A 14,985-nucleotide genomic window follows, 5' to 3' on the forward strand; every position below is an offset into this window, starting at 1 on the left:
CAAAGAAGCGGATCTTTAGGAAGTTTTATTCGTCCACATTCATCACAACTTCCCACTTCGTTTCCCTTCTTATCGCTAGTAAAGCAGTAAAGACTTACATCATTTCTCTTGTAGCTCATCTACTGAAAATTACAAACAAAAGCTGCACAATGTGGCATCGTATACTATATTCTGAGTTGTGTTGCATTAAAAATAGCAATAGGACAGCATCAGTAGCTTGTGACTGCAAACTTTTGACTTCATGTACAGCTAACCCAGACAGCAACATAGTGTGGCCCAGATCCGGCCCACATTTGGTACATGTGGATAACATACGGATCAGATGTGGGCCGGATCTGGGCCGACACTTTGTTGCTGTCAGGAAAACAAAATGACACTGCCCATTGTCCAAATATGTAATGGATTTTTTAAATAGCGTAGATCTTTCATGGGTTTTCTACTACATATTTCAGTAAGAGACATCATTTATGTTATATCAAGCCATACAAGTATTAACACCAGGGGTTCCCTTTAACAACACAGATGCAGCAGGTTTATTAGGCTGCTGTCACTTTAAGACCTGACGCACAGATCCAATATACTGTTGCAGGTGCGTTTTCTTTCTGAGTTGTTTACGTTCACTTAGGGCATAACTGATTGTGTTTATGTGAATGCTCGGCAAGACATTGTGACAACATTTTTGTGTGTATTTGACTGGAATCCCACGTCGATCAACGTTTCTTTTTTTATTATGAGTGTGTGTGTGTGTTATTTGTTGTTATTGGAAACATCAGAGAATGATGGTAAATAATAAATAATAATTTTTACACATTTTAGCAATTTAAAAATGTTTGAAGGATTTTTTTTTACGGCACCCTGGTTTGGAAACACTGATCAATGACCAATGTTTTGTCCTTGGGCAAATGTGGAGGATTTCAGTTCCTTGTAATGACAAAGTTTAGATGAGACAAAGGTTCAGATGAGGTTCTGTCAATCATTTCTGTGTTACAAAACACATCAGCCGGGAGTGGGGTGGGGCTTCTACAGGTGTTTTAAAGCTTGAAGGAGGGCAAACATTTATAAAAGCCAGTCACAGACAGAAGATTACCAGTAATTTGTGTGAAAATTCATTGCATCTCTGAAGGTACATATCTTATTCATTTCATTAATGCAAATTTAAAGCTCAATAGTCTCAAATGTAGGGAAGACCTATATTCAATTTGTAGATACAAACTAATTGATCTTAAAAACACTTTATGGATTGTATTGAATTTAATGTCTTTTTTTTTTTTTTTTTTTTTACAGACTAAAGACAAAGTACCAGTGTACATTTACATCTGTAAGGATTTATTATATACTGTGTTTATGTATGTGTTATGTCTGTATTTCTGCAGCATAAACAGTTGAGCATTGTGCTGACAATAATTTAAATGCAATGTAAGTCATTTGGATAAAAAACTCAAATGGCAATTTTTTTTTTACAATTCAGAAAAATCAATAACAAGATGGAATTTGTTTAGGTTTAATTGAGTATTAATCGAATAGAGCTAACTTTTATTAAAGCAATATAATAACTTTGTATTATTATTGTAATTTCCTCTTTTTAAAAAATCCAGACAGATTTCAAAATGCCTCCTCCAGCAGTTCCACATGGCATGTGCCTAAAAGTCATGGATGACCGCAACATGAGGGGTGGCATGGGCTCTGAAACAAATCCTTTGAAGTTCATGAATCAGGACTACAACACTTTACAAGAGTACTGTCTCAAGAAAGGTCTGAGATTTGTGGATGAGTTTTTCCCACCAGACCCTCGTTCCATTGGCGAAGGGCTGCTGGATCCGGAAGACATGGCACGAGTGGAGTGGATAAGACCAACGGTATGTAATCTACTACCTTGAGGCATCATCTTTAACATGTTCTGATAATATTGCACACTTAATAAAAACTGTACAGCTTTGTTGAAAGCTAAAAGATGTGACTGTGACAAATGCTTAAAAGAATTTAAAAGACACTACCTAAAACCAATATCAAGCACATCCCTTTCACAGAATGCATCTGTTGAACAAATGCCAAATGTTGAAAGTATGACTTACTTTCTTTCAGATATTGTGTCCAAATGCAGCTGAATTTATTGTAGAGTCAGTGTCTAGGTTTGACTACTCCCAAGGGCGAGTAGGTACGTCTGGCTAACCACAATACAATATTTTTTTCTTCCCTCTGAGCATCACACACACTAGGTGTTGCTATAATAAGTGTATTTGTGTTTTACATTTTTCCCTTTTAAATCCTTAAGCCCCAAGAATCATAAGTCTGATTTTTTTGCCCACAAGGAAGTTTTTGCGCCATTTTGAATTTTCTGGAAAACCTTTTTTTTTTGGTTTGATTTGCACAAAACTTGGCATGCATCATCCCAAGACCCTCATGAGAAAATGTTATTGAAAGAAACTGAAGTTTATATTGCACTTACAATATAATTAGTTTACAAAGGAATAACTTTCATTATTAAAGATGTGTATGTTTTCTTGCCGTCATAACGGACTCTTAGGCTACATCTATATTAAAACTGCTGTCTTCTAAAAATGAAGAGACAATATTATTTTTTTTCTAAAATACAGAATAACACATCTGACACATTGAAAAGATGCATGGCAACATCCCTGTATCCTTCAGTGCCTGATGATTGCCTCTTGTGGCTATATTTAGGCTTAAATTTCTGCTGAAAACAAAGTAAATACCTTAGAATATGAAATTATGAAAGATATCAAATCACTGTGGCAATTAGTGTTTTTTTTCCTCTATCTCAGGAAACTGCTGGTTTCTGGCCTCTGTTGGGGCTTTAACATTTCAAAGCAAATTTTTACAAAAGGTCATGCCAGACGGACAATCATTCAGCCGCAATTATACTGGTTTATTTCACTTCAGGGTAAGTTCCTCTTACTTCCTGCCATAACTTCCTACATTTATTTTGATCATATTATCCAGAATCAAAACCCCAAGCAATAGTTATTCCTGTATATCCTAATATAGTTAAAAAACAATATAGTATAAACATAATATAGTTTTTCACTCAATGTTCTGATTTAAACTTACAGTTCTGGCGTTTTGGAAATTGGTATGATGTTGTGATTGATGACAAACTGCCAATAATTGACAAAAAGCTGATTTTTGTGCAATCAAAAACATATAATGAGTTCTGGCCAGCCTTGATGGAGAAAGCGTATGCCAAGTAAGTGCCTATACATCTTTTAGTAACTTTATGTGAAAATATCATTTCAAGTATATGTAAGCAATAGTGCTGTTGTATTCAATATAAGCACGGCTGTTATTCAACCTGTGATTTGTGTGCAGTAATAGTCCTGATAGTTATGTCTATTAGAATGTGGAATACATTTAGAGTTTGAATGACCATTACAGGTTGTGCGGCTCCTACGCTGACATGCATGCTGGTCGAGTATCTGAGGCCCTCATGGACTTCACCGGTGGGGTTCATATTCACTACGATCTGAAAACGGCTCCAACTGATTTGTGGGAGATAATGTACCGTGCTTTCCAGTCAGAAGTCCTTATGGGTTGTGAAACTCCACGAGGGGTGAGCAAAAAAAAAAAAAAAGAAAAGTAAGAAAAAAGACCATATTGCACAGTCTCCAAAAACTTTTTGCTATATATGAAGCCTGACACAAAGATAAGGACTGAAACAGACACCTTTTTCATTGACATCTATAAAAAACCTCACTTGTAGCATGTGCAATGACATTTACACCGCACATTATCTCCTGATAATTCTTCTGTTTCCACAGAAAAAGAGTGAGGAAGAGTTACCAAATGGTATAATTCTGGGCCATGCTTACACTGTGACAAACGTTTACCAGGTAAGACAACTCTCAGCATGCATCAGATTCATATAAGGTCTCAAGGTAAATATTTTAGGGGCAAACGATGATATCTGGAAGCCAACCAATACCCATGCTTTAGATACTTATATATTATTGAGTTTTTTTGCATAAATCTGCTCATTGCTAGAAGTGAAATAAAAAAGTGCCAGTGGGGGAGGTTCCCATTCCAAATCGTGTACTGGGGGCTGGGCGGTCAGAAAACCACATGTCGTTCCACATCTGTAAGACCTTCGTTCATCTTCGGAACACAAATTAAGATCATTTTAATGAAGTCTGAGAGGTTTCCGTCCCTCCATAGAGATCCAACGCAACTACCACTTTCAAGGTCCAGAAAGTTAGGAAAGTCATCATTAAAGTACTCCATGTGACTCCAGTGGTTTAACCCCAATTTTATAAAGCGACGTGAGTGCTTTGTTTGCTCAATAAAAACATAATTTACTACTTTACTTACGAAAATATTAATATGCAACATGCGTTCACAAGAGCGTCATGACGCATACGTGTTGTGTTCAGATTCGCACGTCAACATGTGCTTGTGTTCATGAGAGAGATGACATTGCTGCGTGAACATGCTTTGGATAATATTACTTTGTAATCAACATTATCCAAAGTAAATGAAAATGTGTTCCGAAGATGAACAAAGGCCTTACAGATGTGGAACCACATGAGGGTGAATATTAAATGACAGAATATTCATTTTTTGTGTGAACTAATCCTTTAAAATATAAAGTATAAAGCACTCGTTGTGCTAAGGCAGTAGTGAGAAATGAAAAAGTCACTTTGAATGGTCTGTATTTAAAATCAAATCAGGGGTGTTCAAACTTTTTGATGCCAAAATCTCCTTGCAGGGGACTCGCTTCTTAATGCCAGCCATACAAATTCATGTATGATCCATTCATACTGTGTGAGGAAAAGGACCTTAACTACAGGTTGCTTTAGCGAGACTTCAGCACCTTTTTTTTTTTTTTACAAACTTGTTCCTGTAAGAAAGTGTATTGGAACTTTGGGAAAAATCATTGACTTTTTGAATGTGCCAAATAATTAAAAATAAACATGCATTTTACTTCAAAATTCTGGTACATTACAAAATAAAGCTACTAAAGTATAAAGCTACTGGTAATACTATATTAGAAATATTTGATACATTTTTATATTACTAAATATATAAAATCATGCTCTACAGGTCATGAGTGGTAGATATCCTGTTAAACTGGTGAGATTGTTCAACCCATGGGGAGAAAAAGAGTGGAATGGAGACTGGAGTGACAGGTAAGAAGTGATTTTATTTAACCACACATTTTAGAAATTTAGAGTCTCTTTTAGTTTTAGTCTTTTGTAAAAATGTCTGATATGCAACAAATTTTATTCTCTACGACAAAACCCTTGAGATGCACATTCTCGTTTCCAAGGGTGTCCTAATGAAAGGGTTAGCTCACACAAAAATGTGTGAGCTATGTCATTTATTACTTACCCTCATGTCGTTCTATACCTGTAAGACCTTCGTTCATCTTCAGAACACAAATTAAGATATTGTTCATGAAATCTGATGGCTAAAAATTTAAAATCAAAATTTTTAGAAATTCTTATTAGTGAACAGTTGACATGTTATTTGAATGTAATCAAAGTCCCATCTAATAATCAATCAGGGTTCCATGAAAAACATGGTACCACAACAGGCTCTCTGAAAGTTTTAAATGATATTGTGAAATCCGTGAATAAAGCTTATTATTGCCCTTTCCTTTTTATTGATTTAACTAAGGCTTTCAACACATTGGATCATGAAATATTGCTGCATAGATTAAAGAGTGTTGGTTTATCAAATCATGTTATTTTCTGGTTTAAAAACTATTTAAGTGGACAAACTCAATGTGTACAGGCAGAAGGTAAATGATCTGGACTGTTAGAGATTGTTAAAGGTGTTCCCCAAGGATCTGTGTTGGGGTTCCTTTTATTTACCCTCTACATACAGTGGATACGGAAAGTATTCAGACCCCCTTACATTTTTCACTCTTTGTTATATTGCAGCCATTTGCTAAAATCATTTAAGTTCATTTTTTTTCCTCATTAATGTACACACAACACCCCATATTGACAGAAAAACACAGAATTGTTGACATTTTTGCAGATTTATTAAAGAAGACCTGAAAAACTGAAATATCTCATGGTCCTAAGTATTCAGACCCTTTGCTGTGACACTCATATATTTAACTCAGGTGCTGTCCATTTCTTCTGATCATCTTTGAGATGGTTCTACACCTTCATTTGAGTCCAGCTGTGTTTGATTATACTGATTGGACGTGATTAGGAAAGCCACACACCTGTCTATATAAGACCTTACAGCTCACAGTGCATGTCAGAGCAAATGAGAATCATGAGGTCAAAGGAACTGCCTGAAGAGCTCAGAGACAGAATTGTGGCAAGGCACAGATCTGGCCAAGGTTACAAAAAAATTTCTGCTGCACTTAAGGTTCCTAAGAGCACAGAGGCCTCCATAATCCTTAAATGGAAGACATTTGGGACGACCAGAACCCTTCCTAGAGCTGGCCGTCCAGCCAAACTGAGCTATCGGGGGAGAAGAGCCTTGGTGAGAGAGGTAAAGAAGAACCCAAAGATTACTGTGGCTGAGCTCCAGAGATGCAGTCGGGAGATGGGAGAAAGTTGTAGAAAGTCAACCATCACTGCAGCCCTCCACCAGTCAGGGCTTTATGGCAGAGTGACCCGACGGAAGCCTCTCCTTATTGCAAGACACATGAAAGCCCGCATGGAGTTTGCTAAAAAACACCTGAAGGACTCCAAGATGGTGAGAAATAAGATTCTCTGGTCTGATGAGACCAAGATAGAACTTTTTGGCCTTAATTCTTAGCAGTATGTGTGGAGAAAACCAGGCACTGCTCATCACCTGTCCAATACAGTCCCAACAGTGAAGCATGGTGGTGGCAGCATCATGCTGTGGGGGTGTTTTTCAGCTGCAGGGACAGGACGACTGGTTGCAATCGAGGGAAAGATGAATGCGGCCAAGTACAGGGATATCCTGGACGAAAACCTTCTCCAGAGTGCTCAGGACCTCAGACTGGGCCGAAGGTTTGCCTTCCAACAAGACAATGACCCTAAGCACACAGCTAAAATAACGAAGGAGTGGCTTCACAACAACTCCATGAATGTTCTTGAATGGCCCAGCCAGAGCCCTGACTTAAACCCAATTGAGCATCTCTGGAGAGACCTAAAAATGGCTGTCCACCAACGTTTACCATCCAACCTGACAGAACTGGAGAGGATCTGCAAGGAGGAATGGCAGAGGATCCCCAAATCCAGGTGTGAAAAACTTGTTGCATCTTTCCCAAAAAGACTCATGGCTGTATTAGATCAAAAGGGTGCTTCTACTAAATACTGGTCTGAATACTTAGGACCATGTGATATTTCAGTTTTTCTTTTTTAATAAATCTGCAAAAATGTCAACAATTCTTTGTTTTTCTGTCAATATGGGGTGCTGTGTGTACATTAATGAGGAAAAAAATGAACTTAAATGATTTTAGCAAATGGCTGCAATATAACAAAGAGTGAAAAATTTACGGGGGTCTGAATACTTTCCGTACCCACTGTAAATAGTCTTGATTGTGATATTAAGGATTCAAATGTTCACTTTTATGCAGATGACACTTTATTGCAGGGCACCTTCTATACAGCAAGTCCTGCATAAGCTTCATTTGGCTTTTGATGTCATTCAGTCCCAGTTTCATACACCAAAACTTAATTTGAATTCTGATGAAACCAAGCTTATGTTATTTTTAAGCTTGAAAAAAAAAAAAAAAAAGAGTAGATAATCTTATTCTTACCCAGACTTTACAAGGAAATGCGATCAAGTTAGTATAAGAGTTTAGTTAATGATACGATTTGTTTTACATAATTCTTTCAGATCACCCTTGTGGAACACAGTGAGTAATGAGGACCGCAAACAACATCTTCTGGACGATAATGGAGAGTTCTGGTGAGTATGAAAACTACATTTTACATGGGAATTACATTTTGTCTAGGATTTACTTAGGAAGAGTTTTTGTTTGTTTGTTTGTTATTTGCAGGATGTCAATGGAAGATTTCCTTAGAACATTTGACAACATTGATATCTGCTGTTCCTGTCCTGATTTTCTGGAAGGAAAGTCTGCATCTCGCTGGACTTCCAAGTATCACAATGGCAGCTGGGTTGTTGGGAGTACAGCTGGAGGCTGCATAAAAAATCAAGGTGCTTTTCATTAATTATAATTATTAAGTCATCAGTGCAAATCTGCTTCTAACAATCATGTTCTGTAATTGTAGACACCTTTTGTACCAACCCCCAGTTTTGGCTGAAGGTTAATGAGATGGATAAGGCCTGTGAGCAGGGCCAGAGCAATGTTCTGGTGTCCCTCATACAGAAACCTGACAAGAGAAACAGACGCCTTGCTGCACACCATGGCATCGGCTTCTGCGTGTATGCGGTCAGTATTAACAAAAAAATAAATAAAAGCAAAGGCAGTAAATATGGTTGCACAATGACGCCTTTGTGCTTATAATATAACCTTTATTTTTATTTTGAACTTTTACAGGTTCCACCTGAGGTAAGTAAAATATTCTCACAGTTTCTGTTGTTAATCAAATTGGTTTAAAATGTAATTTTTTCAGGATGTATTAATACATTTTACATAGGTTTTCACCTTTCTGACAAACTTGTCTTTGTTTCATTATCCTTTAGATGAGATCTGAGGGAAAGTTGGGATCAATCTTTTTCAAACACAGAAACCCTGTGGCAACAAGTGGGGACTTTCAGATTGCAAGACAGGTGATGAGCTTCTTCAGGCTGGAACCAGGACAGTATGTCATTGTACCATCCACTTTCTACCCCAATGAGCACGGAGAATTCATCCTGTCCATTCTGTGCAAAAATGAGATCCACATTCAGTAAGTTGCATGACTTTATTTGTTGAATAATGTAAATGACTTTACATTATTCAACAATTAAGTAATTATTTATACTTGCAATAAGATTAAACATTCACAGTGACCCATATTAAAAAACTGACTAATTTATACACTAAAATGTTCACAATCATGTGCATTATTACGCAGGTAATTTTTAAAATATGTGTTTTTAATTCAGAAAGGACACAGAAAGGACCGAGAAAAATTTTCTTGTGGATCTTTTAGGCGAGTCTGAGGTAATAATACACAGAATCATTTTGTAAGATTTTTGGTATTCTCTTGAGTTTGTCTGTATGTGCAATCAGAGAATTATTCACTGAAATATTGCTTCTTTCAACATATCTCTGCAATTTCCACTAAATCCTATGTCCTGTTTTTGTTAATTCTCCTGAGATGGGAATGAAATTCAATTGTACAAATAAAGTTAGTTACAACTTCAGAATTTATTACATAAACAACCTTCTTTGCACTCTGAATATTACACTATTGTTTATACTTAAAAATATTATTTCTAAAATATTTTGTATCAAATAAATATACAAAAATTAAACTTGCTAACATTTTAAAGGGTTAGTTCACCCAAAAATGAAAATAATGTCATTTATTACTCACCGGCATGTCCTTCCACACCCGTAAGACCTTCGTTCATCTTCAAAACACAAATTAAGATATTTTGATGAAATCCAATGGCTCAGGCCTGCATTCACAGCAATGTTACTTCCTCTCTCAAGATCCATAAAGGTACTAAAAACATATTTAAATCAGTTTATGAGTTCAGTGGTTCTACCATAACATTATAAAGCGACGAGAATACTTTTTGTTCGCCAAAAAAACAAAATAACGACTTTTCAACAATATAGTGATGGGCCGATTTCAAAACACTGTTTTGAAGCTTTACGAATCGAATCAGTGATTCGGATATCCTATCAGTGTTTTGAAATCAGCCCATCACTATATTGCTGAAAAGTCGTTATTATGGGGTTTTTTTTGGAGCACAAAAAGTATTCTCGTCACTTTATAATGTTAAGGTAGAACCGCTGAACTCACATGAACTGTTATGTTTTTAGTACCTTTATGGATCTTGAGAGAGGAAGTAACATTGCTGTGAATGGAGGCCTCACTGAGCCATAGGTTTTAATCAAAATATCTTTATTTGTGTTCCGAAGATGAACGAAGGTCTTACGGGTGTAGAAAGACATGAGGGTGAGTAATAAATGACATTATTTTCATTTTTGGGTGAACTAACCCTTTAACATTCCGTTTAAGATTTGTGCATCGGCTAATACGTAATATCTGATATTATCTCAAAATTGTAAAGTGTTAAAGTGTAGACTGTAATATCAGAAATTTATTTTCTGCTTCAGGAATGTGAACTCTAATTGTGATTTTTAGTAGTTGCAAATGAAACAGTCTTCTCTTTTCTCATGTTTAGCCTGAATACAATGAACAAATGGATGAAGCATTGAACAATAAATCTCTGCTTCGACAATATTCTGATCAGGTAAATATGAAAGATAATGTATTATCTAAAAAATATAAAGCTATTGTGCACATAGGTGATTTAGAATTAATATTTCATGTTGATATACAGTGGTTACATCATGTTAAAACCAAAGCATTTCCGTTGTGTTGTGGTTCGATTTCATTGCGTTGTGAACTTATGATTACTTTTTAAAATTTGTTGTGTTGTGCACTACTGGGCCACCGTAGGGAGCTCACATGAGGATATGAGAAGCAAATGTAATGTATTTAAAGCTGCAGTCTGCTACTTTTTTTATGTTAAAAATTTACAAAAATTATATAATGAGAATATACAACATGAATTCATTTTCCAAACCGTGTTTTTGTCTTATCCTGAATCATTATGGTACACTTATAATAAGTGTTTATATTCGGACTATTTCAGACCAGACTGGTAGGACTCGCCGCAGAGTATCACAGTAACTGCGTGACTCGCCATAGACATACACTGAGAAAAGTAGCTTCGGCTAGAATGTTCCTCCGCAAGACGCATGCAGTTCTGTTTATTAACCGCTAGAGGGCCAAAAATCATGGACAGCAGCTTTAAGATCAATCCCATCAAGACTGAGATGATTTTATTAAAAGAAAATGATTTTTATTCAAATAAGAATGATTGTTAGATGTTAGATTAGAACAGACAATAGAAAAAAAAGATCATGAATTATATTATAAAATAGTAGCAGTTTAATATTATAGGAGACGACTAACTAGCAGAACAACTGGCAGTAAAAACAACAAATTATTCTTTTTTTTTTTTTTTTTTTTTGCAGTTCTCAATAAAAAAAAAAAAATTTTCATGATTAAAACCAAAAAATTATCCTTTATTCTGATGTTAATTTGTGATACTCTTAATCTTTCTCAGCTAGTTGAGACACCTACTAGACCAAATTTGAAGGATTATAAAAAGTCAGCATTAATTGATCTTATTTTTTACAAATGTTCCTTAAGTATTTATTAGCTTTTGTATATGCAAATGATGTTAGTGATGACTGTGCCATAGTTAGAGATACTAAAGCAGAAACTATGTATTATTGCAAAGAGGTGTATGAGATATTTTAATGAGCAAGGTTTTCTCATTGACCTTGTTCTTTATGATTGGGATAGGATTTTTCTTATCCCTGATGTCAGGTTTGCATGGAAATATTTTTATGATGGTTTTACATTGATTTTTAATAGGCATGCACCTTTTAAGAAATTTCCAGTTAAAGCTAAAGCAGATTATTTTAGTCCAAAAACTACAACAAAAGGTCAAGTCTGAGGTAATAATACACAGCATCATTTTGTAAGATTTTTAGTATTCTCTTGAGTTTGTCAGTATGTGCAATCAGAGAATTATTCACTGAAATATTGCTTCTTTCAAAATATCTCTGCAATTTCCACTAAATCCTATGTCCTGTTTTTGTTAATTCTCCCGAGATGGGAATGAAATTTAATTGTACAAATAAAGTTAATTACAACTTCAGAATTTATTACATAAACAACCTTCTCTGCACTTGGAATATTACACTTTTGTTTATAATTTAAAATATTAATTCTAAAATATTTTTATCAAATAAATATATATAAATTAAACTTGCTAACATTTTTACATTAAACTTAAGATTTGAGCATCGGCTATTATGTAATATCTGATATTATCTTAAAATTGTAAAGTGTAGACTGTAATATCAGAAATTAATTTTCTGCTTCAGGAATGGGAACTCTAATTGTGATTTTTGCAAATGAAACAGTCTTCTCTTTTCTCATCTTTAGCCTGGATACAATGCACAAATGGATGAATTGAGCAATAAAACTCTGTTTCGACAATATTCTGATCAGGTAAATATGAAAGCTAATATATTATCAAAAAATGGATTGAAGTTGATCCAAAATTAATGAAGTTGATCCAACCCTTAATGTCTTCTTCGGAAACAGTACAAGGTTGTTGATGCTGAGAAACTTCAACAGATTCTTCATGAAAACCTGCTTAAAGGTCAGTGCTTTAAAATCCTGTATATTCTTTGTGAAATAGCTGTAGTTTATTAAACTTAATTGGCCACAAATGTCATAAATCTCTCAAATGTGATTCATACCTTTTAGGGAATAAAAATACTGAAGGATTTGGCCTGGATTCCTGCAGAAGTATAATTGCCATGTCAGATGTATCCTTTTTTCCCATTCAACAAGTCATTAAAAAGAATTTTTTGAATGATGATATTTGATTTATCCTCATGGTTCAGCTTGTATTTGCAGTCGTTCTGTGAAGAAACATGTTTTAGCTCTAGAAATATTCCCTGACTGTAACAATAAAAATAGTTCTCTGTCAGTGGAAGACTTCGTGGAACAGAGTTTCTTCGCCTGTGGAACCGCATATTGACGTACAAGGTGTGTGGATTTGAGTCTGCAATTTTGCTGTGTGTTTTTATTGTATTAAGACAAGAAATATAGCTATGTATTGAGTTTTATTAAGACACTTACTTTTTCTACAGAACATCTTCTACACCATGGATTCTTCCAAAGATGGCGTACTGTCTTTCAGCGAACTGCAAAACGCATTCAATAAAACAGGTTGAATTCAGTTTATACTTTGTTGTAGTAAATATCACTGCTGGTGGGAACTGTTACTTCTAGCATTAGAGCTGCAATGACCCATAAAATTGAATGCAGAGATATTGTTATATATATTATGTTTTCATCACACATTGTATAGATAGATATTTATCTATAGATATTTATGTCATGGTTCTTGTACCCTAGGCATGCATCTAAATGAAGACATCCTGAATCTCATGTTTGTGCGGTATGGTGGTGCTTCAGAACAGATTTCTCTGGAGGGTTTCATTTGCCTTGTCATGCGTTTGAACTGCATGGCTAGTGAGTAAAAATTTCTACAGATTTCTCCCCTAAAAGTGATCGTGGAGTTATAGACACTTGAAACTTTCAGGGCTGGTAGTACTCACACTGTCTACAACATCAGCAAGGCTCACCCCAATCAGCCTGACGGGGAGCTACAGCATTCAAAAGTATGAAAAGTCTCGTGTGGCACATGATTCTAAAGAAGCATTCATACCTTTATGGAGAACGGTCCATAGGTGGGGCTGTTAAAAAGGTGTAAATGCCAAATTTTTCCTATGGGAAATTGCCTGTATTTGCTGTAAATGGTCTTTTCCATCTATGATCTAAGTGGTTACATGCTAAATAAAACATATCTTTTTTCATATGTGCTTAAAGGCCTTAAAGCACTTGAACCCCGATATTTGCTGCTAGCAGCTATATTTATTAGGGATTCAAGTAGCGCTGAAACCCTATTGTAATTGTTACATTTTCCAAGGATCAGCATTCTCCCCTAAGGGTGCGTTCACACTTGTCATGTTTGGTTCGATTAAAACGAACCGTGGTGCGATTGCTCTTTTAGTGCAGTTCATTTGAACATGTGTGAATGCTGCCATCCGAACACTGGTGCGCACCAAACAAGTGGACCGAGACCGCTGAAAAGATGGGTCTCAGTCCGCTTCCAAACGAACTCTCGTGCGGTTCGAATGATATATGAACGCAACACGGACCAAAGTCATGTAAACGGACCAAAAACAGGAAGATGTGACCCTAAAAAGTACAGAATCCTCACACATATTGGTTTTTCTCGTCATAGTTGCAAGTTTTCCCATCACAGGCATCAGACGCGTGTCTCCACGCAGCAGATCGTTTGTGACGGAGGGACTCCCGCCGCTGATCCAATGCAGAAATGTTCTCTGGAGTCTGAATATCAATAATTATCAAAAAAAGTTGCAATTTTGACTTATAGTTGCTAAGGGGTACCAAAATAAGAAGAGGGCGGAGCCACTTTTACTAAAATGGCTATAACTCAAGAACGAAATTAGATATTTGCACCAAACTCTGTACACATGTGTAGGGCCTCAATCTTTGGTCACAATAAAAAAATCCCATCGATTGGACACTAGGTGGTGCTATAACTTGAAAAAACATGAAAACCGCTGTAACTATGCAACTGTTAGTCTGATTGAATTTGGCATGCAGTGTCTTGGTCCAAGGGGGTATGATAGTCTATAAGGACATTGGCGTATCTCAAAACTGCCATCAGCCAATGAAGTTTGAGCACCTGTTAGACAAGGTTAACGGAGGCTGATTGGAATGAAACTCGGTGGGCATGTTCAGCTCATGGTCCTAGAGGTCTGTAAGAATTTTTAAAGAAATTGACCACTAGTTGGTGCTAACGAGTTTTACGCCTCTGTTATCACGTGGTATTTCACAGATCCACACAATATGCATATCATTTGATAGAGCTCCTCATTCTGAACAACTTTGCCTAAAGAACCATTTCAGTCAATCAAATCGTTCATTAATTATTTGCGATTATGTGAAAACCTACTTTTGTGAACTAGTCCTGATCAGAAGAAAACCAGTGCAGTACAATTATCTGGACTCTCTAGGTCAATAATTATCAAAAAAAGTTTAACTTTACCCTTTGTGTCGCTATAATTGGGTCATTTAGAAAGTGGGTGTGGTAAAATATACTCAAAAGTCTATAAATCCTAAAAGAAAACTTCACGAAATTAAGTGAGCACTGCAGCATACGACTCTAAAGAAGCATGCCAACTTTTATGGAGATCGGACTATAGGTGGTGCTATAATTGTTAAAAAG

At 35.9% G+C, this 14,985-nt stretch overlaps 1 protein-coding gene across 3 annotated transcripts in view; it reads left to right on the forward strand.

Moving 5' to 3' along the window:
* Positions 1-962: 962 nt before the first annotated feature.
* Positions 963-14,985, forward strand: part of LOC125269037 (calpain-1 catalytic subunit-like) — a 39,748-nt gene continuing 25,725 nt past the window's right edge. Inside the window, exons 1-22 of one of the 3 annotated variants that reach the window (XM_048191749.1) lie at positions 1,008-1,123; positions 1,285-1,318; positions 1,596-1,856; positions 2,083-2,155; positions 2,784-2,902; positions 3,072-3,205; positions 3,394-3,568; positions 3,777-3,848; positions 5,056-5,141; positions 7,786-7,857; positions 7,949-8,109; positions 8,184-8,344; positions 8,453-8,464; positions 8,599-8,804; positions 9,004-9,061; positions 10,258-10,326; positions 12,099-12,164; positions 12,261-12,318; positions 12,426-12,487; positions 12,642-12,710; positions 12,815-12,893; positions 13,083-13,199. In XM_048191749.1, the coding sequence (XP_048047706.1) occupies positions 1,608-1,856; positions 2,083-2,155; positions 2,784-2,902; positions 3,072-3,205; positions 3,394-3,568; positions 3,777-3,848; positions 5,056-5,141; positions 7,786-7,857; positions 7,949-8,109; positions 8,184-8,344; positions 8,453-8,464; positions 8,599-8,804; positions 9,004-9,061; positions 10,258-10,326; positions 12,099-12,164; positions 12,261-12,318; positions 12,426-12,487; positions 12,642-12,710; positions 12,815-12,893; positions 13,083-13,199 (2,098 nt within the window). In that variant the 5' untranslated portion in view covers positions 1,008-1,123; positions 1,285-1,318; positions 1,596-1,607. Of the gene's footprint in view, positions 1,124-1,284; positions 1,319-1,595; positions 1,857-2,082; positions 2,156-2,783; positions 2,903-3,071; positions 3,206-3,393; positions 3,569-3,776; positions 3,849-5,055; positions 5,142-7,785; positions 7,858-7,948; positions 8,110-8,183; positions 8,345-8,452; positions 8,465-8,598; positions 8,805-9,003; positions 9,062-10,257; positions 10,327-12,098; positions 12,165-12,260; positions 12,319-12,425; positions 12,488-12,641; positions 12,711-12,814; positions 12,894-13,082; positions 13,200-14,985 lie in introns of all 3 variants that reach the window. The other 2 variants (XM_048191750.1, XM_048191751.1) reach the window with 2 other exon arrangements.

Source organism: Megalobrama amblycephala, linkage group LG5 (genome assembly GCF_018812025.1).
Source record: "Megalobrama amblycephala isolate DHTTF-2021 linkage group LG5, ASM1881202v1, whole genome shotgun sequence".
NCBI lineage: Eukaryota > Metazoa > Chordata > Actinopteri > Cypriniformes > Xenocyprididae > Megalobrama > Megalobrama amblycephala.